This window comes from Musa acuminata, chromosome BXJ3-3 (genome assembly GCF_036884655.1).
Source record: "Musa acuminata AAA Group cultivar baxijiao chromosome BXJ3-3, Cavendish_Baxijiao_AAA, whole genome shotgun sequence".
NCBI lineage: Eukaryota > Viridiplantae > Streptophyta > Magnoliopsida > Zingiberales > Musaceae > Musa > Musa acuminata.
Window position 1 is genome coordinate 30,302,525 of NC_088351.1, and position 24,036 is coordinate 30,326,560.

At 38.7% G+C, this 24,036-nt stretch overlaps 4 protein-coding genes across 6 annotated transcripts; 3 read left to right on the top strand and 1 right to left on the bottom strand.

Annotated features, from left to right (window-relative positions):
- The first annotated feature begins 2,120 nt into the window (after positions 1-2,120).
- Positions 2,121-7,449, top strand: LOC103979399 (protein disulfide isomerase-like 5-2). The gene is made up of 5 exons (XM_009395534.3): positions 2,121-2,492; positions 4,465-4,568; positions 4,833-5,203; positions 5,671-5,978; positions 6,958-7,449. Exons 1-5 carry the CDS (start codon positions 2,262-2,264, stop codon positions 7,273-7,275), a joined length of 1,332 nt encoding a protein of 443 aa, XP_009393809.2. The 5' UTR covers positions 2,121-2,261; the 3' UTR covers positions 7,276-7,449.
- A 1,104-nt stretch (positions 7,450-8,553) lies between these two features.
- Positions 8,554-12,979, top strand: LOC135634058 (probable alkaline/neutral invertase D). Of its 2 annotated transcripts, none has more exons than XM_065144209.1 (5): positions 8,554-8,837; positions 9,114-9,519; positions 9,800-10,231; positions 11,335-11,893; positions 12,365-12,979. In XM_065144209.1, exons 2-5 carry the CDS (start codon positions 9,136-9,138, stop codon positions 12,661-12,663), a joined length of 1,674 nt encoding a protein of 557 aa, XP_065000281.1. In that variant the 5' UTR covers positions 8,554-8,837; positions 9,114-9,135; the 3' UTR covers positions 12,664-12,979. The 2 variants fall into 2 exon arrangements, with proteins under 2 accessions (XP_065000281.1, XP_065000280.1); XM_065144208.1 differs by having other exon boundaries at positions 8,712-8,828.
- Positions 12,980-14,021: 1,042 nt separating this feature from the next.
- On the bottom strand, positions 14,022-19,100 carry LOC135633678 (pectinesterase-like). 2 transcript variants are annotated; one of them, XM_065143437.1, is made up of 4 exons: positions 16,380-19,098; positions 15,837-16,010; positions 15,008-15,751; positions 14,023-14,902 (listed from the first exon to the last, which is right to left on the bottom strand). In XM_065143437.1, exons 3-4 carry the CDS (start codon positions 15,678-15,680, stop codon positions 14,211-14,213), a joined length of 1,365 nt encoding a protein of 454 aa, XP_064999509.1. In that variant the 5' UTR covers positions 15,681-15,751; positions 15,837-16,010; positions 16,380-19,098; the 3' UTR covers positions 14,023-14,210. The 2 variants fall into 2 exon arrangements, with proteins under 2 accessions (XP_064999508.1, XP_064999509.1); XM_065143436.1 differs by having other exon boundaries at positions 14,022-14,902; positions 15,008-16,010; positions 16,380-19,100.
- Positions 19,101-20,327: 1,227 nt separating this feature from the next.
- On the top strand, positions 20,328-23,701 carry LOC135632898 (V-type proton ATPase 16 kDa proteolipid subunit). The gene is made up of 3 exons (XM_065141753.1): positions 20,328-20,569; positions 20,683-20,968; positions 23,383-23,701. Exons 1-3 carry the CDS (start codon positions 20,494-20,496, stop codon positions 23,513-23,515), a joined length of 495 nt encoding a protein of 164 aa, XP_064997825.1. The 5' UTR covers positions 20,328-20,493; the 3' UTR covers positions 23,516-23,701.
- Positions 23,702-24,036: the final 335 nt, after the last annotated feature.

Below are 24,036 nucleotides of genomic sequence, written 5' to 3' on the forward strand. Positions count from 1 at the left end.
TGTTCCCCTCTGTCCCCCAACTAATAGGAAAAACCTTGTCTTTCTCTACCCATACAAATGATTATATCTTCCAAATCAAAGAAAGAGTAACCATCACAATCAAACAATAATAGTACCTTATCTTAATCATAAAAATCAGTGAGAACTATATTTTTTATCATATGAAATAAAATGTATTATGATTGGGGGCTAAATTAACATTAGGAGATTTTTCCCTTTTTTTCCTCGCAAAAAGTATAAATTCAAACCGGGATCTTACAATCAATAATTGAGTCATATTAGCTAAACTAGCTGACATATTAAAAAATATAATATTTACTCTTGATAAAATTTTAATATATTTTTAATCATAAAAAAAAATATAATTAAGAAGTATATTTTTTTCACAAATGATAATGAGATACAAAATCATGATTTTACTATCAATAGTTAAGGGTTATTTTAGGTAGCTGATATTTAAAAAAATAAACCATAGCAATTGATCTTGACATAGTGTCTTTATTTTATTATTATTATTATTATTATTTTCACATAAGATAATAAGCTATGAATGCAGAATAGGTTCTAACTCTCAACATAAGTTAAGGTGAGCGAAGTACACGGCCATCATTCTAACATTGTAGATGTAAATTTTATCGAATGAGATATTACTAAAAGTAATATTTTTAATGTATTACTAGTGGAAATCATTTAAGTTAAGATACAAAATCTTACATTTTGACATTATTAGTTGACACTTGCACTATAGCGATATCTAGTGGATTTTTTAGGTTATTTATGATACAATGATATCAAAATAATTACTTCTCATACAAATATATGTTTATGTGCCTAATGAATGATTAGTGAGCGTGTTTTTATTTTTTATTATTTTTTTAACAGTGTATGTTTTTATTAAAGTATTATTTTTATTATAAAAATCTGAACAAATATGAACATACACACACACACACATATATATATATATATATATATATATATATATATATATATATATATATATATATATATATATATATATATATATATATGTATATATATATATATGTATATATGTATATATGTATATATATATATATATATGTATATATGTATATGTATATATGTATATATATATGTATATATGTATATATCCTAAAAATGTTCCTAATCTATTCTAAATAACATTTTTATCATGGGAATTTGATTAATTATTATTTTATTATGATAATATGATCAAATATGTATATGTTTTCTTAATACTTTATTGAAAATATCAATTAGCTTATTTAATAAAGAGTTTTGATATGACATATTCTTGTATCGCCCCCGTGGCCACGGTCAGCGAACACATCTGCACGGACAAGGAGCCTCGAGGTTGAGATGGTGCGTCGTGTTGACGTGGTACCTCGGACTCGGGTGGACGGCTGCCCCTTCTCATATCGTCTGAAGTCGTACGAGATAATAACGTATAGTATAAAGCCATTTCGGAAAGCTTAAAATGATGTCGCACGATGCAAATCCGTGCGGGTCGATCGACGCTCACATGGAGGTATAAGCCAACCGCTTGAGGAGTCGGTTGCTATCATCAGATCGTGTACGACCAACCCTCATTCGTAGATATAAAAACTAAGTCCCTGATCGGCACTAAAGAAGAAGAAAATTTTCAAAACTCCACTAAATACTTACTTGACCTTCGGATGGGTCGAGTCGGGAAAACCCTCTCCTGACTCGACTTGTGTTTAGGAACCCAACGATAATGAAGTGAACTACTTGCTGAGACGGAGGACCACGTTCGAAGATGACTCTCAACCTCAACTTAACCCGATGGACATTTTAACCAATTGACTACTCGCTTCGATGCCTTTATGCATCTGAGACTAGAACGATCCATGTTGATACCTTGCCATAGCGTAAGGGTTCGCTAACAAGTTTGATGTTTGTCTTTGTCAATCATCTTTAAAAATAAAAAATCTAAATATTAAAAATTTTGAGGACAAAATTCAAATTTATTTATTTTTATATTTTATTGATTTTTCTGGTTCCACAAATATTAAATAACTGTTAGTATAAAATATTTTAAGATTTTTTAATATAAATAAGAGAAAACGATTACACGATAAGAGTCGTCGGGTTGGCAATCAACCCAATCTCTCTCACGCGACTCACCGAACCCGCGGACTCCACCAAATAAAGCACAAACGGGAGCGCGCGGTCTCGATCCACGCCGGCCGTTTCTTCGGGCTTCACACGCCCCGCGGACGAGGAGCGAAGCGAAGGCGATGGCCACGACGAAGCGCCGCCTCCTGCTACGGCTGATCTCGGTTTGCGCTTCCCTTGTGTGTCTAACCGTCGCGGTGACGACGGTGGCGGCGGCCCACGAGCTCCCGAGGGACGGCACCGTCATCGAGCTCGACGAGGGAAACTTCGACTCTGCGATCGCCTCTTTCGACCACATCCTCGTCGATTTCTACGCGCCGTGGTGCGGCCACTGCAAGCGGCTCGCCCCTGAGGTCAAGCACCCTTGCCAGGGTTATTCTGCCCCTTTCATCCCATGATGTTATTCGAGTTTAGCTGGGCAATGGATCCGAGATCCAAAGATCAGAAAACCCTCGTTACTCAAATCTCCCTTTTGGTTCAACTGTATGCACAATGGATTTGGCCCGGACATGTTCGGCTTGCGGCGATCTATGCAATAACCTAATGTGTGCGTTTGTTGAAATTGGATACCCAGTGGACGATATGTTTAGTGAAATATTCGTGAGTTTTCTTCAATCTTTATGCACCTTGAAGATTAAGGTGTCCATCTGGTCACACACGCATGGTTTGAGTAACTGACCACGATGATGGTACTATTATTCTTCGCCCATTGTGACTGCCGGATTGGCTAAAAGAAGGAATGTTTGATCTTCTTGGTCAATATCTAGTTTGTCGATGTTTCAAATCATTATGTATGAATAAAGAGACACAACTAGAACCCTTTGGTGGCCTATATGACCAAACAGGAGAATTTGATAGTAAAGTTTTTTTATTTGTTATTGAGGAACAAGGGATGATGACAGAAGTAACATATCTGTTTCTCACCGTCTAAGTGTGCTTAGCCATCAGTTGAAGTGGATATCTGGATCTGTAATTGTCAAGCGATTTCTTTGATTTGACTTTGATGGATTCATTGATTGGTTTAGTGAAGTGACAGAGAATGTGTGTGTGTGTGTGTGAGAGTGAGAGAGAGAGAGAGAGAGAGAGAGAGACTGAACCAAGGATTTTGTTCTTGTTAGTGAACCTTTACACCATGGCTGAGTCATCACGGTTCGGTCTAGACCCGGATGCGCAAGATCGGCCGCGTCGATACTCGGGCGGCGGAAGTCAGTGTTCGGTTGGGTCGAGCTCGAACCTCGCTTCCGGGGTGTGGGGGCTCCCCTTTGATCGGTCGCCTCCTTCCTTGTTGCCAACTCCTGCACACAGGTCGGGGTCGGGGGGGGGGGGGGGGATTTCTCAACTCGATCCCTCTGAAGATTTTATTAGAACTTAGTGGAAAACGAGTCCAAAAAGGAAAAAAACTACCCATGATGTTGGCCCGACGATGGGTTTTTATACTCTGCGCCTTAGGACTAGCCGTACTTGACATATTCATGGTTGCCGACCCATGAAGCGGCGAGCTTAATTCTCGTGCAGATATCGGGCATCCTTCGTGCCACGGTGCCGAACAGCTGTGTCGTTCTCGATCGGCGTCGTCCCGATCTTTGCGGGGCGGCGTGGTACTCGGACGGCGCTGTCCCGATCTTTGCGGGGTGGCGCGGTACTCGGGCGGCGCCGTCCCGATCTTTGTGGGGTGGCGTCGTACTCGAGGGGCATGGTGCTTACGTGGTCTGCTATGCTGACCTTGATGCTGATGTGGCTGTGAGCGGTTGTTAGAGGGCAGGTTACCAAACTATGCCCTATCAATTCTCAGTATCTGGTGGCCTAAGAAATGCGGAAGATAATTTATGTTGTTTCTAGTACTGCATTTCTGTAACACTTTAATAATACCAAAGTGAACAATCGTTAGTTTCAAGTTATCTCGGTTTGGGATTTCTGGATATGACACAGATATTTGGATTACAAATGAGGAGATCATGCATTCTTCTACTTTGCTATCTGTTCTTATAGTGATAAATTACTTTAATAGTGGAGATTGGTCCTGTCGCCTCGCCCTTATTTTTCTAACATACATTCAGTTAATATGTGTATCCACAGATATAGGTATGTAATATATAGTGTCAAAGTACGCTGCAGAAGTAATAAATTCACTTAATCTGCATGATCCTAAGTATAATAATCAGTTGTTAGGAAACAAAGTTCTTCATATTACTAATTTATATTCATAAAAGGTATAATATATTTGTTGTAAGTACATTTGTCACTATTCTGGTCCTTGGTAACAAACAATTGCCTTATGGAACTGTCTGAAGTGACATTAATGATGTCTTTGTTGTAATTTTGCAGTTGGATACAGCTGCTCCAGTGCTAGCTCAGCTGAGTGAACCCATTGTGATTGCTAAGGTTAATGCTGACAAGTACAGAAAGCTTGCTTCCAAATATGAAATTGAGTAAGTATTCTTCTGCCTATCACCTTTGAGTTTTTGAAGAACAATCCTGTTAGCTCCAACAATAACCCTACTATAGTGTATAAGGTTGTATTATTGGACTTATTAGTACAATTGTGATTCCAAGTAAGATGCTAAGCTTTAGATAGTGAGATAAGCTTCTGGATATTTTTGTGAGTTGTGATTCATTCACCTATCACACGATGCATAATATAAGTCATTTGGTTTTGACATTGAATCTAGTTTTTTCCATCATGTTAAATGCAGTGGGTTTCCAACAATGAAGCTTTTTATGCATGGAGTCCCTGTGGACTACACTGGTCCAAGGAAAGCTGAGTTGCTTGTACGTTTTCTAAAGAAGTTTGTTTCTCCTAATGTTTCACTACTGGAGACTGATTCTGTGATCCAGAACTTTGTTGAAATGGTTGGCACTGACTTCCCTGTGTTCATTGGCTTTGGCTTGGATGAATCTGTTATTCTTGATGTCGCTCGTAAGTACAAGAAAAAAGCCTGGTTTTCTGTAGCAAAAGATTTTTCAGAAGAGATGATGGTGGCATATGACTTTGACAAAGTTCCAGCATTGGTATCTCTTCATCCGAAATATAAGGAACAAAGCGTGTTCTATGGGCCTTTTGAAGGTGAGTTCAGATAAGTATTTTGTACATTTTGTGTATGACATTTCTTCATATTTCCTACAGAAGCTACCATTGCAGTTAAATCTAATCCTATAAAAAATAAATGAATAGCAGAGAAGCAATGCATGACTACCTAACATCACTGCCTCACTTGCTGCCTAGATAATTTAGTGTTCATGGTTGAGAGATCCCATTGTAGTCACAGATTAAGTACTCTTGTATTATTATCTTATTTTTGAATGTATTAGCTACTACTAATTCTTAAAATTCTTCGTGCAAAAGGAAAGATCATTTAGTTTTTATCTGTCTGCTGGTTTCTGGTTCTTCTGTTTCGAATTTTCAATTCATTAAGTCTTGATATTAATGCAGCTAATTTAATTTTCTTCTTCTTGGCATCGTTTTCCATTAATTCATAGGTGACACATCATCCTTAAAAGATTGTATTTGAGTTTTATAAGTTATTTTCACAGGGGATTTCTTGGAAGATTTTATAAGCCAAAACCAGTTGCCTCCTACCGTCCCCATTAGATTTGAAACATTAAAGCTGATGAATGATGACAAGAGGAAAATTGTTCTTACTATCATGGAGGATGAGTTAGATGAGAAATCACTCAAATTGGTTAAAATTTTGAGGTCTGCTGCAACTGCAAATCGGGACTTGATATTTGGGTATGTTGGGGTCAAGCAATGGGGAGATTTTGTTGATGCATTTGATATCACTAAGAGCTCAAAGCTACCAAAACTTCTTGTTTGGGATGGAAATGAGGAATACCATACAGTAAGTCCACGTTTACATATATCAAAGTTCATTTTCTGATGACCAATTTGATAAAATTTTGAGTTAAGGTTATATGCCTATAAATGATTCTCTATGTTTTGATTGGCTTTGGTTAAATTTTAGTTATGTTTTAACAAAACAATTGGATTAGTTAGTTATCTTCTTTCTTGCTGCAGTTGCCTCTTATCTGAATTTCCTTTAAGAAGCACTGTACATAATTACATTGTATAAATGTGTTTGGGTGCTTTATACTTCATCAAATTGATGACTGAAGAAATGAGCTATCCTTTAAGTTCTCTCTAATACTATGAAAGCAATCTGTTCATAAGCTGCTTATATATTATGAGCCAACATGCAGTGGTAGTGATATTAGAGCCTTCTGTATTCTGAACAGAGCTAATCTGTCTCTACACACAGAAGAATATTTAAGCACCCATTTAATTTGTCTTGATATACTTTTTAGTGGTTTCAAGTTTCATCACGCGTGTTGTTTTTTTATTGATTAGTTAAATGCTGTTCAAACTTTACAATAATTAAAGATATTGCTAACAAAATATTATATATGGCTTCGGCATGGTACATTAAGGCATAGGTCTGCCAATAAACTGCAAACTTGGATCTTTTGCTCCTATTTGCCTTAATACATATCATAATGCTAAGTTCATGCATCAGGGGAGCAGACATTGGTGTAACATTAGCTTAGCTTCTCCAGTTCTATTTGTGTTAACACAAATCAAAAGTATGCACGTCAGGAGGAGAGCATGCTTTGGCATATCAATATATTTTGGATCTGGGTTTGTTCTTTAAACATATTTTGGTTCAAAGCCTTCTCCATTTTCTTTCAATTTCAAGGTTCTTTATTTCTCTTGCCTTGCCTTGTTTAACCTAAATTTCTGGTTAACATATCGCTCAGAAGCAGTTAAAGTTCCAGTCTCATGTGTTGTTCTGACAGGAATCTTTTTTCCTTTTGTGAATGAAGGTTGTAGATTTAGAAGACCTAGATGATAATGATCAAGGAACCCAGATTAGTCGCTTTCTTGAAGGATATAGAGAGGGAAGAACCATAAAAAGGAAACTGAGCAGCCCTTCACCATTTGGCTTTATTAGCTCATTAACCGGCATAAGAACAGTCTACCTCATTGTCTTTGTGGTTGCTGTTGTAATGGTTATTGTGCTCCTAAGCACTCGAAGCGCAGATACTCCTCCAGTTACTCAAGATGGAGCCGAAGTCGCAGAAGCTAGCGTTTCACAGGCTAAAAGCAGCAGTAGTTATCAGCCAGGGGACAAGGAAGACTGAGATGTGACACTCTCAGATTGTATTGCTGCAGTTTTGTTTAGGTTAACTAAACTTTTGGTAATTAATATTACTTCAATCCAAGCATCCCATGTAAGAAATTCATCTTAGAAATTCCTAGTTGGTTGCATAATTTATTTAACTATTGGAACCAGGAATAAATCGTTTTTATCTGAAGTATTCATATTCTTTACTTTCTTGAAGAATATATGGAGCTCGTTTCGTCCGCATTATTTAGCCTATATGTTTTGCTTAATATATAGTCCAAGTATATTTTTTGTTCTTGTGGTTTTCCATTTAGGTCACCTCCACTGGTGTTTGTCCAAATTTTAGTTAATCACAATTAACTGTGGTTATTAGTAACTAATATGAGCTTAGATATATAAAAAAAGTTCACTCTAATCATTCTCATTGATTACTTATCGTAATAGATCTGTCTATACTCTCTTTTTCTTATATCAGGTTATGTTTTCTTTTCTCTCTCTTTTATTGCACATAAATAATATCCTTTCTTCTTTTTTTTTTTTCTTTCCATTTATCATAATAGGTTTTGTTTCTTTCTTTTTTTTTTCTTCTATTTATATGGGAGAAAAATAAATATTATGTCATATGTTGAAAGAAGGGTGATGACATGAAGGTGACATAGTTATATCACAAAAGAAGATTTGGGGTCTAGTTAGAGTATCATCATTATTATGTTAATCAAGGTATGCAATATCGTACCGTATCGATATTTCGAAGTTGGCTCGATATGGTACGATAACGATGTACCGAGTGGTACACCTGGATGTATATCTAGATGTACCGAACAATACACCAAGGCTTATCGATCAATTTCCTCTTACTGCAGCATTGTTACAGTGTAACATTGTAGCACTATAGCATTGCTCTAGCATATTATTGTAGCACGGTCCGTCTAGTAGCGGACGGTCCGCGTACTGATATACCATCGAACCGATACATACTGCCGATAGTACCATTTGAAATTGTATACAATGATGCTAATCATGATTAGTAAATACTAATCATGATGGCGTATATGTGTGTAAGTCTTTTTATTATATGATGACATTAGATAACTAAACTAAAATTTAGATGGATAAATGCACGAATCACCAACGTTGAAGGGATATAATTTATACATATTTAAGGATATTAAGAATCTTCTATAAGAGACAATCTCCAAATGCTACTATCATATGTCATCACAATCCACACATGAACTCTTCATATCTCCTTTTCCGTTTTCTTCCTGATGAGGGATGAGTCTTTGAACCGGGAACGCCATTTCCCCACGTGCTTCTTTACCGGCTACAACCGGTCACCTCTCAAACACGAAAGAAGTGGGTGACGGAGAGAGGCGACCATTTCGCCGCTCTCTTCCCCTCCTCGCTCGCTCTCTGCGTGTCCTCTCCTCTTCCCATCTGTCTCCTCCTACAGACGACTCCTTCCCTCCTCCAATGCTCTCTCTTTCCCCCCTCCTCCTCTTCCCCCTCCTCCACTGCACTCCCATCGATCTCCATCGCCCGCTCGTCATTCCTGCTGCCGTATTGCAGGTCTCCGAGGTTCATTCTCCCTCTCACTCCTCACGATTTCTGCCATCAATTTCATCGATTTATCTCGCATTTTATTCTACTCCTCTACGTAGATTCGTTTGCGCTTTCGAGGTTCACATTGATTTTGATTTCGTGATCCATTTCGAAGATGACGGATCTGTTCGTCTTTGTCATGAATCTGAAATCCCTAGTTTGCGGCCTGTTTATGAAGAAATGTGGCTCCTTTTTGGGTATTTTGCTAAAAACCGTGATTTTTCTGCTCTTCTGTATCTTGACGTGATGCAGATCGTTGAGGTTGAGTTCGAGAATGGTTGGAGGAATGGACCTGCGGAAGGTGGACTCGCTCTCTTCTATTGCGGAGGCCGAGGATCTCGATTTCTCACGGCTGCTCGACAGGCCGAGACTAAAGATCGAGCGGAAGAGGTCGTTCGACGAGCGATCAGTTAGCGAGCTCACCGTCTCGGGGAACCTCCGGCAGGTTGACAGCTACGATAGTATGTGCTCCCTTGGCACGATGAGGTCGGTGCTGGACACTCCGGTCTCGTCGGATCCAAACCCGTTCGATCCGCATCCGATGGTTGCGGAGGCGTGGGAAGCTCTCCGGAGGACGATAGTGTTCTTCCGGGGGCAGCCGGTGGGCACGATAGCCGCCTACGATCACGCCTCAGAAGAGGTTCTCAATTACGATCAGGTATATCATCCTCCATTATTCGTATCTCAGTTTCACCGATACATACTGATTGATAGGCAAATGGGTCATCGGAGATAACATCTTGCCTGTTGCTGTATTGAGTACATTTGAGGACAGCGTTCGTGTGCAGTAAGAATTGTCATTTTCATGTATTTGTATTACAATCAACGAGAATGTCAATTATTATATAAATTCACATCAAGTCGTTTACTTGCTGGTGCTCAGATAACCAAATTGCAATCAGATAGTTTATTTGATCTTGATTTCACTTTGCACGCAGGTGTTTGTCCGCGACTTCTTTCCAAGTGCTCTGGCTTTTCTAATGAATGGAGAGCCTGAGATAGTGAAAAATTTCCTCATGAAAACCCTCTACCTTCAAGGGTGGGAAAAGAGAATAGATCGTTTCAAGCTTGGGGAAGGAGTCATGCCGGCAAGTTTCAAGGTGAAGCATGATCCTACTAGGAAAACTGACAATCTAATAGCTGACTTTGGTGAGAGTGCAATCGGAAGGGTTGCACCTGTTGATTCTGGTTTTTGGTGGATTATTCTACTTCGGGCCTACACAAAGTCTACTGGGGATTTAGCTCTGGCAGATTCAGCAGAGTGTCAGAAAGGGATGAGGCTTATACTAGCTTTATGTTTGTCGGAAGGGTTCGATACATTCCCAACCTTGCTATGCACAGATGGATGCTCGATGATAGATCGTAGAATGGTAAGTTCATCAACATTGTGTTGAGGTACTCGTTAATTATGGTGCTTATACTTACTCAGGGTTATCCTTGATTTTTTTTCACTTGGTTGTGTTTCTTGAATTAGAAGCATATTTTGTTTCGTTCTTCTATCTCTTCAGATTAAGTTTTATATTATGTGGAAAGAAAAGTAATCAGAGACATATCTCTGATAAATTTCTGAACTGATTAATGTGCCCAAAGCTTTAATTGCATATTCCTTTTCCCATTGTCCAAATGAACAAATTTTGTTTTCGTTTTTCCGTTAATTATAATATATTTTCTAAGTCAGTGTAGCTTATCCAATTTGTCAAGTTCTTAAAATGTATTTTTTCTGTTGCATAATGAAATTTGAAATGGTTCTCTTCTTACTGCAGTCAAATGTAAATATGAAAGAAGACCATATTTACATGGTATGACTTTGAGAAGATTGCATTTTACTTCATTATAACCCTTTATGAGAAGTCTATAACAAGGCTACTAAAGGTCATTATTAGAAAATCTATCGGTAAAGTGAGTGTACGTGCAGCGATTTAGAATACTCAATAAACTTTCTTCTTCGTCAGATACATCCAATTTCACACACTCAATCTCTGACTATATCTTTCAAAAAAACACACTGCTTTAAGTTGGGGTTCTTAAGAAGAACACATATTCTTAAAAATAAATTTTGTTTAACTGAAAATCTTTGCACAACTTTCTCAAAATCTTTCAAGGTCATTTAATGATCTTTGTTCCTTGAGGCATTTGATTGACAATCTATTTATCATTTAAGTTGAAACCTCTGGGTCTTTTACTGTCCTCCATCATTCTAAAACTGATATTTGATTTATTATAAAGCTGGTCATACCCTAGAGTAGATAACTTGGACGGTGCATCTATATTCATTTATCTGCTGAAGTGCATTAACAATAACTTGCTTGAACACTAGAGAAATTTGATTCTGGAGTAGGTTTGTAAACGGCAGTTAAGAGATAAAACGATGCATGTTTTAATTGCTTTAGACGTTGTTTACTTTGTTTATGGAAATATGAGTTAATGTTCTATCCACTGTTATGTGCTTCTGAGGAACGAACAAACTTTGCAGGGTATCTATGGGTATCCTATGGAAATTCAAGCCCTTTTCTTTATGGCATTGAGATGTGCTTTGACGATGCTAAAACAAGATACAGAAGGGAAGGAGTTCATAGATAGGATAGTGAAACGCTTGCATGCCTTAAGCTATCACATCCGAAATTACTTCTGGCTTGACTTCCAGAAGCTAAATGTCATATATCGCTACAAGACAGAGGAGTATTCTCACACAGCAGTTAATAAGTTCAATGTTATTCCAGATTCCATCCCAGACTGGATATTTGATTTCATGCCTACTGGTGGTGGATATTTCATCGGAAATGTTAGTCCTGCGAGAATGGACTTCCGATGGTTTTCTCTTGGTAACTGCATTGCGATACTATCTTCTCTTGCTACCCCAGAGCAATCTGCGGCTATAATGGATCTGCTTGAAGCACGCTGGGAGGAACTGGTTGGTGAAATGCCCCTAAAGGTTGCATATCCTGCTCTAGAGAGCCATGAATGGCGTATTGTCACTGGTTGTGACCCCAAAAACACCAGATGGAGTTACCATAATGGAGGAACATGGCCTGGTTAGTGCTTTTGAGCTTGCTGAATTTTCTCATTGAATTGCATATTATGATGCCATTATATTAATTCAAAATCTAACTGGACAAAACTGATGGAAGAAATGTAGGTTTTTTGCCTTGGTAAATTGATGAGACGATCCTTTATCTCAATATACCATGTCCTAACTAAGGCTGGAGTCGATAATAACATTCAATAGCAGATTATATTTCATATGATGTGTTCTCCTTAACAGAAGTTACAATCTTTTCCTTGAAACATACAAGCAAGTTTTATATTGATAATCACTATACCGATCATGATGCACTTTCCTCTGTTAAATTACACTTAGAATTATGTCGAACATCCTTTCTAGCATCGATACTTTGACTGTCATGTGCCAACCTCAGTTCCATGTTTTACTTCATCCTTTCACTTGTATTACTTCAGATTGTTCCAGCACTACCTTATCCATCAAATTCCATTGTCTTCTTCAGTGACTCTGTGGCTGCTCACTGCGGCCTGTATAAAGACTGGTCGTCCGCAGATTGCAAGACGAGCGATCGATCTTGCTGAAAACAGGCTGTCCAAAGACAGTTGGCCAGAATATTATGACGGTAAGCTAGGACGGTACATTGGCAAGCAGGCAAGGAAGTTCCAGACATGGTCTATCGCAGGTTATTTAGTCGCTAAAATGATGCTCGAAGACCCTTCACATCTTGGTATGATCTCTCTCGAGGAGGACAAAGCGATGCTGAGGCCTCCAATAAAGAGATCAGCTTCATGGACTATTTGAAGGTGGCAAGCAGGCAAGGAAGTTCCGGACATGGTCTATCACAGTTTATTTAGTCGGTAAAATGATGCTCGAAGACCCTTCGCATCTTGTTATGATCTCTCTCGAGGAGGACAAAGCGATGCTGAGGTCTCCAATAAAGAGATCAGCTTCATGGACTATTTGAAGGTGGCAGCCGAAGAGACCTTATTCCCTTACACCATTCTTTGACAGTAATTCTTTGATCTTCTATTCTTTCTTTCTCAGTAGCAATTGTTTGTACAATATTATGATAACATATCACCAGTTTTAGTGCATTACAAATAAGGTTAGCTCTGTATTATTTTGTTCTCATGGTAGCAACAGATTCAGTTTTACATGATCTTGATCTAATTTAGTCTTTGATTCCTTCTCCATCACCTCTTGCATGTCGAAAGACATGCTGCATGTTACGTACAAAAGCAATTGTAATGCAAGTACATGATTTAAACAAGCAAGTTGCACATTCAAGTGTTGGATTATATATAGCATGGACAACTTTAGTAGCTTTTGGATTGTATAGGTGTTCTATATATATATATATATATATATATATATATATATATATATATATATATATATATATATATATATATATATATATGTGTATGTATATATATATATATATATATGTGTATGTATATATATATATATATATATGTATGTATGTATGTATGTATGTATGTATGTATGTATGTGTGTATGTGTGTGTGTGTGTGTGTGTGTGTGTGTGTGTGTGTGTGTATGTATGTATATATGTATATATATATGTATGTATATGTATGTATATATATGTATATATATGTACATATATGTATATGTATATATATATATGTATATATGTATACATATATGTACACATATATATATATATGTACACATATACATATATGTACACATATACATATATATACATATACATATATACATATACATATATACATACATATATATATATATATATATATATATATATATATATATATATATATATATATATATATATATATATATATATATATATATGATCCTGATCATAATTAAAGCTTATGGAAAAAACAGAACCTACAATGATATTGTAGGAATTAGAGAGATCATCCTTGTGGTTCTTCAAACACAAATCTAATCATAATTAGGAGCGGTTCTTCGAACACAAATCTAATCATAATTAGGAGCACTGGGAGGGAAAGAAGTTTGTTTAAATATGTTGGTGTTTCTAACAAGCAGATCATGTTGATAACTAAACTAAATATTTTTCATGATGGTTCTTGCATGATCTTTTAATGCCTTGTATAAAGAAATTATATGTCACATAGATAAGTTCATGACCTGTACTGAATAATGTTGACAAGTAGAAGATCATTTTGGCAAGTCAATGTAGGTCGATGTGATGTCAAGAACAGTGAGATGCCTGATAGAGTTCCATTACTCTTCTTTCCTAATCACATCAAGCATTATGGTTTATATATACATACATGTACATTTCTTGGTATGGTCTTCTTGTTTCTGCTGCAAGTCGCCTTAAACCAAGATCACGGGCCATCGGTGAAGGGAACTCCGGTGGCCGGCAACCAGCTACCTCCAGATAGCAAACCCCTCACAGTAAATCTCAGAGCAGTCGATGGATCGGTGATAACATGGTGGCCGCGCCACCTGACTCGCCTGGAAGTGTCAGACCCCGGCCCTGTGTTCTTATACTCCCCGTAGTATAACGTGTTGAGAGCGAACCCACCGCTCCATTCCAACCACCCAGCTGCGGAGATCAGATCATCCATGTACGTACCCATGAACACAGTTCGAGAGTAGGCCTGCCATGGCCTTCCCAGGTACGTCCGGAACTTCCCCTGAACCGGCCTCAGGTCCGGCGCGGCCGTCACCCTGCAGTGCTGGATAACGATGCCGGTGTTCTGGCTGGGATCGGTCCGCCCCTGCGCGGTTATCGTGTTCTGCTGCTTGCTCATGGGCCGCCTCACGTAGATGTTGCAGTCCTGGAGCACCGCGGCGGCGTTGCCGAAGATGAAGTCGACGGTGCCGTGGACGTCGCACTCGCGGTAGAATTGCCGGAGCGAGTGGGCGTAGAGCGTGTCCTGGTACCCCTCGAAGCTGCACCGGTAGAAGACGGCGAGGTCCGCGTTGCAGCGGAGCGCCACCGCCTGGCGCTTCGCGGGGCCGGCCGTGTTGCGGAACGTTATCCCCCGAGCGATGAATCCGTCCCCCATCACCGCTGCACGCCAACACACATCACCGATACGCACAAAGATCAATCTTTCCCATGAGAGAGAGAGAGAGAGAGAGAGAGAGCAGGAAGAGTTCATGCCACTGTACTCACCCACGGTGGCGGAATTGAAGGTGGTGGAACCTCCAGCAACACTCCGACTACCAGTGACCACTGTCTTGCCGATGCCATCCCCAACCAACATGAGGTCTCTCACCCCCACCTGCACGTTCTCCACGTAAACCCCTGCCTTCACATAGATCACAAATCTTCTGCTCTCCCTCCCTCTCCTCCTCGACGCCTCGTTGATAGCTTCCTTGATGCTCCCAAAGTCCCCACTGCCGTCCTTCGCCACCACCAAATCGGCCACCACGTCCCCCCGGCGCGCCCGGAGGAGCTCCCGGTCCTCGACCGACGACCACTCCGGGAACGCCCCACCACCCTTCCTCCCCTCTTCCTCCGCCCTCGTCTCCGTGATCGCCAACGCGTTCCTCACCAGCTCCGACGCATTGGTCAGCAGCGGCACGAACCAGGAGCTGGGCACGTGGAGCTCGGCGAGGCCGGCCCGACAGGTGTGCAGGTTGGTGAGAGCGGCGCTGAGCCAAGTCCGCACGTCGTAGCCCACGCGCAGCCGCGAGGGGCCCAGGGAGCGGTTGAGCTGGCGCACGGTGGAGTCGTGTAGGTCGAGGCAGTCGGACCACGCGACACCCTCGAGGCCGCCCATAAGGATCTGTTCCCGGGCGAGCATGGCGTGCTCCATGGCCGCGTGTATCGACATCTGCTGCATGCTTTGGCTCACGTAGTGTGTGCATGTGTCGGAGTACGGAACGACAGAGCACCAGCGGTGTCGCTTGGCCTCTGCATGAAAGGCCGAGGGGTGAAGAAAGAGACCGTAAGAGGTAGTAAACAGGCACAGTAGGAGTAACACGGTGGAGAGCTTCACCATTATGGAGTACGAGTGTCAAAGGTAGAGAGAGTTCTTCTCTATATATGGCTTGTGATGACCATGGAAGGAGGTGGCTTCGATTGCTTTTGCCAAGACGCAAGGGTTGATTGCTGCAACCTCAGGTCGAGTTGCTTGTGTACAAGATTTGCCCTTGTGGTGTTCGATAAAATTCTGCCAGTTTATATCAAAAAATATATCGTCTTTAAAAAGTCAAAATGCTCATTAAATGAAGACATTTCACCTCATATTAAAAATTGGGAGATATACACCAAAAATGTAATGCTTGAAAAAGGCAAGATGTGCATTTTATATTGAGATATGTAAATCATCAAGTAAAGCAAGTCTGAGGAGCTACTCATCCTACATTGATGACAAATTAGGAGATAAAAACTGTGGTCCTCTGTGGCTATAATAATAAATACAAGATTTTATCTCGGGAAGGAGTGGCAGCACTAAAGAGTAGACGTGCACGCAGGGAGGTGTGTGTGTGGATATAGAATGCCACATATACTGCATTAAATAAGTAGTTCATTGAATTACCTTTCCCCCTTTTTGTGACTATGTAGCAGCAAATTGTCTTCCAAGTCCATTGGCAGAAATGACTGCCCGTGGAGGAGAATTTTCATGTACTTCAGTGGGAAATGTCATGTAAGTGCAATGAATAATCCATATACATTAGCATTGAGCAGAGACTAAAGACAACATATATTTTCCTCATCAAGAGCAAACTGAATCAAATACCATGAGACCACAAACTAGTATGCATCCAGGAACTTCAACCACCTAACATGAAGAAAGCCAAGAAAAAAAGTCAGGTTTCAACTTCAAAACAGCAATCACAGCAACCACATGTCGGTACCGATGTAAGAATCATGTATGCCAAACAAAAAAACCTGTGTATGCCAAACAAAAAAACCTATGTGTATCACTTGTTTAGAACATAAGCATCTTGAATGCAGGAAACAGAAACAACTTGGGTGCAGGATTAGACAGTAAAAATGCTAAAGCATGAGTTCGACCATACCCTGGGCGACAAACTGTATTATGGAACCAATACTAATAGCTCTATGGATGCCAACTTCTGTCATGACAAATGTGATTTTAGTAATGATTACAGGACACTACCCAACTGCTGTTCTTATGATAACCTTCTGTGGTCATATAAGCAAAACAAAGCAACTGATGCTTGTCGACTACAAATGTAAAAAAATTTTATTTTCATGAAGACTCAGTGTAACCAATGAAAGCTGCCTCTCACAACATATGCAGGGAATTTGAAATTTTTCTTTACATGTAATTTTAATAATCTAAGACTGTCTTGACAGTTAGTTCTTTGTCTTTTTAACCACAACAAACACTAGCTGGTCCGAATGTATTAGATATGATTATTTGTAGAAAAGAAATTTTACATCTTGTACTGAAAGTATTTGCCCGCAACACAGTTAAATGGTTACAACATGTCCATAAAGCCAACCTCATTGATACATTACAGTTTCATGTTGTTGGGATTAAAAAGTTATCAGATTCCTAAAACAAAAAAAAATCACAAAATGGATTCCGTATATAAAGACATTGGCGTGACAGATATAAATAGACGATGTGAAATCCACAAAATAGATGATAGGTTACACAGTCAATGGCTCAATAAATGGCTCCATCGTAGTACCGAAAGATTAAAAAAAGATTTCACACTCAAATGAACAGATTGGAATTTCCAAATGATTCCAGGAGAAAGTGAGAAAGTTTCCTTTGGGCATATAAAGTACTGACAAAACTGGAGTTGATGAATGATCTATTACCAAAAAACTCAAATTAACAATTCTTCTCCAACAAAATAATATCTTAACAAAATTCGATGCACAATACCAGTAGCCTGTGCAAAGTAATGGAAATCCTTTTTTCACATTCATTCAGGCAAGATAGTACAAAATGAAATACCAAATAATTTTTTAATTAGAATACCTGGCTTACACAAAGTAGTCGTACAAAGTTGGGAGCACGTTTACAAGACAATGAAAACTTACCAATTCTATGACCCAGCCATAGAAAATGTTCTGTTCTATCATGGAGTCACATTATCCATTTTTCACGACGTATTATTTGTCAATAAGCAATTATAATTACACAAGCATTTTAATAGTTGAACACAAAAATGATATTTTTACACCAAGTAAGAATATTTAACATATTGACTGTGAAAGCAACAACTGCAAAAAAAAAAAAAGAAGCACCAACAAATAAATTATGATCAATGTTTCGATAAATCTGAATGAATAGCAAGTCCTAGAACCAGAGAACTGGATGTTCAAAAGATAAAATAGAAACTTTCATCTGTAAGTCTCCTCCAAGATGGGTTGATGCCATACATCAAATGACAATATTGCTAGCAGCTTGGCTTCCTAATTGGAACACATTACCTTCGGGTTAAGAACAGCTCACAGAATAAATAATAACTGCTACTTGCCTTACCAACATTCAACAACCACAATATGCAACATCAAGGCAAATCAGTGTACTTGAACCATGACAACCAACAAACCTTAACAGTAGTTCAGGGTGTCTTTAGGTCAGCCAGGTTACCTTGACAAATATGGTTCACAGCAATGGTACTGACTCTTTTTCCTTTTCTTTGATCATGGAGATCCTTTTTAGATTCTCATTGCCAAGCAATATACAGAACGGCCTGATGGTCTCCCTTGTCTAACCACTCCATTCTCATGTGACCATATGTGAGACTTCCACATCATACAGCTTTGTCCTGAACATCTTCCTGCTTGATCTTCACTCAAGTAGGACTGCTATTTGTCTGATTGGTTCAGAATCTAAATTTAGAAATATTATTTGAAAAACCCAAATTTGTTAATAAACTCATTTCATCAGCCTCAGCATCCTCAAAATTAAGCCAAGAAAAACATGCAGCATTTTTGCACAGTTGACTAGTCAGATGCCTACAATCTTTCTTGACACAACTTACATAGATGAAAACATCTGAGATAAACACACCTTCCCTAATCCATGAAATGAAGCAGCCTACTGCTTTCAAGGGCAGGTTTAACCATGCTTGAAAGTCAAAAAAGATGAAGGAGGCTGCTACTACAGGTTTGACCAACTTGGCATGTTCATGTGCCTTGGTGCCACCACTGAAAGTAGAATGTCTGCTACAAACGAAATTCTGAAATTAAATAGATGAAACAAATGCTGATTAGTATCATAAGTTCTAAAAAGACTTAGCCACGGGCCTTTATATATATATATATATATATATATGTATATATATATATATATGTATATATATATATATATGTATATATATATATATATGTATATATATATATATGTATATATATATATATGTATATGTATGTATGTATATGTATGTATGTATATATATATGTATATATGTATGTATATATGTATATATGTATGTATATATGTGTATGTATGTATATATATGTATGTATGTATATATACATATATATATATATACATATATACACTACTACTACCACTAGTACTGCTGCTGCTACTTCTAAAGCCACCATTCAGTGACTCCCTAAAAGAGAAGTAGAGTTCAAGTGACATATAGGGAGGCTTCAAAATAATGACTTGAGAACACTTGCTCAAACATTTGGTAGGCGTTTCCTTTGAACAAATTAAATCGATTTAAATATGAATAAAGAACTAGGATTTCCCAGGGAGAAAAAGCACAACGCAGTCGCGAAATCAAATATCGATAGCGCATTAAAAACAATAAAATGCCTAGATTAAACTACAAGAAAACAGGAAAAAAGAAGAAAATAATCCATCACGAGGAATCTCGAAGTCAAATCCGAAGAAGTTTCCATCTTTTCTTAGATCATAGGCAGAAACTTTTCGATTGATCTACAACAGAGTAGAAACTTCATTTAGGACAGAAGAGGAGAGACACCGAAATCAGATCAAAACAAAAACCTAGGTTTTCCAGGCAACGAACACAAGATCCAATCTCGATGGCAGGCAAGATATTGGCCTGCAGAGACGACTTCTTGGTCCATCACTACGCTGGAGAGACGGGGAGAGGGGGAAGGAGGACGCATGGCTCGAGCAACGGATCGCGGAGCTCGGATTGAAAACTACCGCAGGCATCACGGATGAATGAGTGAACATTAGATCAGAGTTCGCTTGGAGTACGGTTTTGCTCTCCTCACGGATCCATCCGCCGCTTCGAGAGCCGCCCCTCCCCACCCTAAACCCCATCTCTTCTACCGTTCGACGGACGGTGGGTCGCATCAAATTTAAGCTGTGGTTGACGGGAAAGAGGCAACCTAAACCTTCATATATATATACATATATATATATATATATACATATATGTATATGTATATATATATATATATATATATATATATATATGTATATGTACATATATATATATATATATATATATATATGTATATATATATAATGATCTAAATACCCCCAGCGAGGTAATTATAGCATAGGGGTGTTTTAGTAAAATTAACGACCACAGAACCGATCCTCCGGAGGTCTCGTCTGCCTCGGATCTCTTTCCTTCTCTCCTCGTTAGCGAAGGAATAGAACGAGGTCGAGGGAGGAATCGAGATCGGAGGATTGGTTCGAAGGATCTCCTGGGGCTTCTTTGATCCCTGCGACGATGTCGTCTTTCAGCGGCGATGAAACAGCCCCCTTCTTTGGCTTCCTCGGCGCCGCGGCCGCGCTCGTCTTCTCCTGTAATCCCTAGAATCCTCCCCTTTTTTTCTTGCATCCTGCGGAAATATTTACCGTTTTCATCTGGTGTACGTATAATTTTTGTGTTTTGATGGTCTTCTGGGGCCGTTTCCAGGTATGGGAGCGGCGTACGGGACGGCGAAGAGCGGCGTCGGGGTGGCGTCCATGGGGGTGATGCGGCCGGAGCTCGTGATGAAGTCGATCGTGCCTGTAGTTATGGCTGGAGTGCTCGGGATCTACGGATTGATTATTGCTGTGATCATAAGCACTGGGATTAATCCCAAGGCGAAATCGTATTACCTCTTTGATGGGTACGCTCATCTGTCCTCTGGGCTTGCTTGTGGCCTCGCCGGTTTATCTGCGGGTATGGCCATCGGGATCGTTGGTGATGCTGGTGTCCGGTAAATTTCTTTGCCTCTGTTTCTCTCTACGTATACAAGTTCTAATCTTGGTTATTGTCATGGTTCTCAGTGAAGGTTTGACTCTTCTATATATTGCTTCTTGCTAACTTCTCTGGTGAGTTGGATATCATGAGACATGCATCTGTAGAATCTGAATTGTCGTTTTTGTAGTTCTTGCTGAATGATTGATTGACTAATTTGCTATTGCAATCAAAATAGGCCATAATGAGCAACATCATCTGTGGGGTTCTTGGACTTAATGATTTTGAGAGAGAGAGAGAGAGAGAGAGAGAGAGAGAGAGAGGAAACTTGTTTAAAGTTAGCAAAGATAAGAATGATGTTTTAATTTTTTTTCACATTACAAAGCTTCAATCATGTCTATTGTGCTTAGGCATGCGTTTTATAGATCCATCTTGTCTCAACAACCTAGGGATAAAGAATGTAGGAATCAAGCTTATCAAGTCCTCTGATATAGACAAAAAGTTAGTGATTGTGTTTATTGGATGAATTGGATGGTTGTATCATGTATGTTCGGTCTTAGGTGGACCTTCAGCTCCTTTGGCGGGCTTGCAGGGAATTTTTTTTGGTTGAAAGAAAAAGTTGTGATTGTTGTCACATCAGAATAAACTGTAAGAGGGGAGTCCAAGGTGCACAAAACTAACAGGTTCGAGTAAAGAAAATATACTAAAGAAAGAATCGTCGACATTGAATTAAAGTGAACAGCAAAAGTATGGAACTAGATAGAATGAATACTAGGATACTATTGAGACTTGATACCTTTATATGTCTGGCTGTGTTATGCTTCACAAATCCTTGAAACCAAGATTGCACTTTCTGATTGTGTACAGACTCTATTCAGAGTTATATACTGAACAAACATTAGACCGGTGCATCAAACATATATGTGCAACAGAAGTAACATCTGGTACAATAACAAACCATACTTGAGTAAAATCCGAGAAAAAAAGATTCAGACATTTAGAGTTAAAGAGAGCACCTGTGTTTCTACTATCATAGTTTTTAAAACAGGAATTCTCAAAATTAAGAAGAAAAGGAAAAAAACTCAGTCCAAGCATGATACTCCTGAACAAATTCCGTTGCTCTGCTGACAACGACAAAAGGCACTTTACTCCATTCTACGAAAGAAACTGATTAAAAAAAACCTTAAAACTGTAAAAGCCCATGATGTTACAATAATCACATAAAAAATGAACTTGCAAATGGAGATAGAATTGTTAGAAATCTTTGATACTTTTGGGTGTATTTAATTCCTCAGGTGCAGTGCGATCTGCATTGTTAAATTGCTATATCTTGCATATGCTTTTAGTTTCATTGTTCAGCCTCATCATATGACGTTGGAACAAGTCAAAATGGAAGCGTAGAATAAATATTCTGTTCCTTTCATGGTTCTTTGTTTATCACTTGGTCATTAGGTTTATATGATTGAGAAATGTTTGTTCATACTGTGAATCCAGATACCTGCAAAATACTGGTCTTAATGAAACAATCTTTCTCTAGCTTTGGTTGATTGCATAAACAGGTTTAGATTGCTCTCTTTATGTTCGAGTTACTTTTCCATTAGTTAATATATATAAGGTGTTTCTTTATGGTAGCAATCATAATGTTTGTATTTTTTTATCCGTGGTTAAAATATTCATAAATTACTATCTTTTCCTCATCTTTGATTAGCAAAAATGCTTTCTTTCTCTTAAATTGGGCAAAAGACTTTCTTTTCCTTTGGATTGGGGAAAAACACATTCATTTTCTTAAGTAGAATTACACCTATCTTGGTGTTTTATGTACCTTTTCCTACTTATTATCAAGTAAGTAATCTTGTAGTTTAACCGCAGTTGCACTTGAACATAGACATGGTGCTGAGATTTGTAGAGGCTCAGTTCTTGTCCAATAAACACTTTAAGTAGGCATTTTAATGTTAAAGAATTTGCAATGAACTTTAGTAGACTGAGCTATTTCTTTGATGCCCTTACCCCACTATGGTGGTGAACGAGGAAGCAAGAGCTAGCTTAACTGACCTTATTCTCCTTTTATATTATACACATCTCTTTTGGCTAAAAGTTATTTACTACAACTGTCGCTCATCATGCATTTCATGACTGTCAGCAAAGTAGGCAGCCCCATAAAGTCAACGTGTGTATTACCTTTTTTCTTGTTTTGTTTTATTTATTTCATTTAATTATTGTATAACATGTGTACTGGATGCTTACACTGGCACTCGGATATCTGCACATAGACAAGTGTATTAACCTTGTTGATCACAGGGTGCAAACATGTTTTATGCAACATAACTTATTTGAGGCATACCATTGAATGTGATCATAGATTGCCGAAAAGTTAGACCTAATATGACACAGAAAATCAACAATTTTAACGGATTATGTTTATGTTGATTTCAGGGCCAACGCGCAGCAGCCGAAGCTCTTTGTGGGCATGATTCTTATTCTCATTTTTGCTGAAGCACTTGCACTTTATGGCCTTATTGTTGGCATCATTCTCTCTTCCCGGGCTGGTCAATCTAGGGCAGATTAAGAAGCATAAACATCTATAACTGGCAACCCCTTTTAAGTTCATAATTAACACACACGTGGCTTCTTACCGGTTTTGCACATCCATTCTGTTTGGTATATTTGTTTTAAGGAAAATTTCCCTACTGTATTTTCTGACATATATTTCTTGGGCTATCGTAAATTTATAATGCAAGTTGTCAGTTGCTTATGGTACTTCTGCACAGTCATTTATTAGTTTGGTAAAATGAAACATAATTGTGTTCATGTTCTTAGCATTGAAGTATGAGCTTCAAAATTCAGATTCACTTGAGTATTCAAAATCTCATAGAAAAATACACATTTAAATCATTGGCGAGTGTAGAATTACATGTTTCTGTCAACCCCTGCAGCATGGTTGTCTTTGTAATAAATACCCAGGAACTCAAACTACAGTATAGCTAGAGTTATGGCAAATCTTTCTCTAGCTTTTTATTATATCTTCTAGTGATTAGAGTGCTGCAATCAAGAACGAGAAGGCACGGACCGTCACTTGATTTTCTTGTT

What these genes read in the sequence shown, in the direction of transcription:
- LOC103979399 (XM_009395534.3), top strand. Translation starts at nt 2,262, where the DNA reads ATGGCCACGACGAAGCGCCGCCTCCTGCTACGGCTGATCTCGGTTTGC. An exon ending in GCAAGCGGCTCGCCCCTGAG is followed by an intron (nt 2,493 to 4,464) that starts GTCAAGCACCCT and finishes GTAATTTTGCAG; the next exon opens with TTGGATACAGCTGCTCCAGT. An exon ending in GAAATGAGGAATACCATACA is followed by an intron (nt 5,979 to 6,957) that starts GTAAGTCCACGT and finishes TTGTGAATGAAG; the next exon opens with GTTGTAGATTTAGAAGACCT.
- LOC135632898 (XM_065141753.1), top strand. Translation starts at nt 20,494, where the DNA reads ATGTCGTCTTTCAGCGGCGATGAAACAGCCCCCTTCTTTGGCTTCCTC. An exon ending in GGCCGCGCTCGTCTTCTCCT is followed by an intron (nt 20,570 to 20,682) that starts GTAATCCCTAGA and finishes GGCCGTTTCCAG; the next exon opens with GTATGGGAGCGGCGTACGGG. An exon ending in GTTGGTGATGCTGGTGTCCG is followed by an intron (nt 20,969 to 23,382) that starts GTAAATTTCTTT and finishes TGTTGATTTCAG; the next exon opens with GGCCAACGCGCAGCAGCCGA.
- LOC135633678 (XM_065143436.1), bottom strand. Translation starts at nt 15,839, where the DNA reads ATGGTGAAGCTCTCCACCGTGTTACTCCTACTGTGCCTGTTTACTACC. An exon ending in CTTCAATTCCGCCACCGTGG is followed by an intron (nt 14,903 to 15,007) that starts GTGAGTACAGTG and finishes GTTGGCGTGCAG; the next exon opens with CGGTGATGGGGGACGGATTC.
- LOC135634058 (XM_065144209.1), top strand. Translation starts at nt 9,136, where the DNA reads ATGGTTGGAGGAATGGACCTGCGGAAGGTGGACTCGCTCTCTTCTATT. An exon ending in AGGTTCTCAATTACGATCAG is followed by an intron (nt 9,520 to 9,799) that starts GTATATCATCCT and finishes CTTTGCACGCAG; the next exon opens with GTGTTTGTCCGCGACTTCTT. An exon ending in CGATGATAGATCGTAGAATG is followed by an intron (nt 10,232 to 11,334) that starts GTAAGTTCATCA and finishes CAAACTTTGCAG; the next exon opens with GGTATCTATGGGTATCCTAT.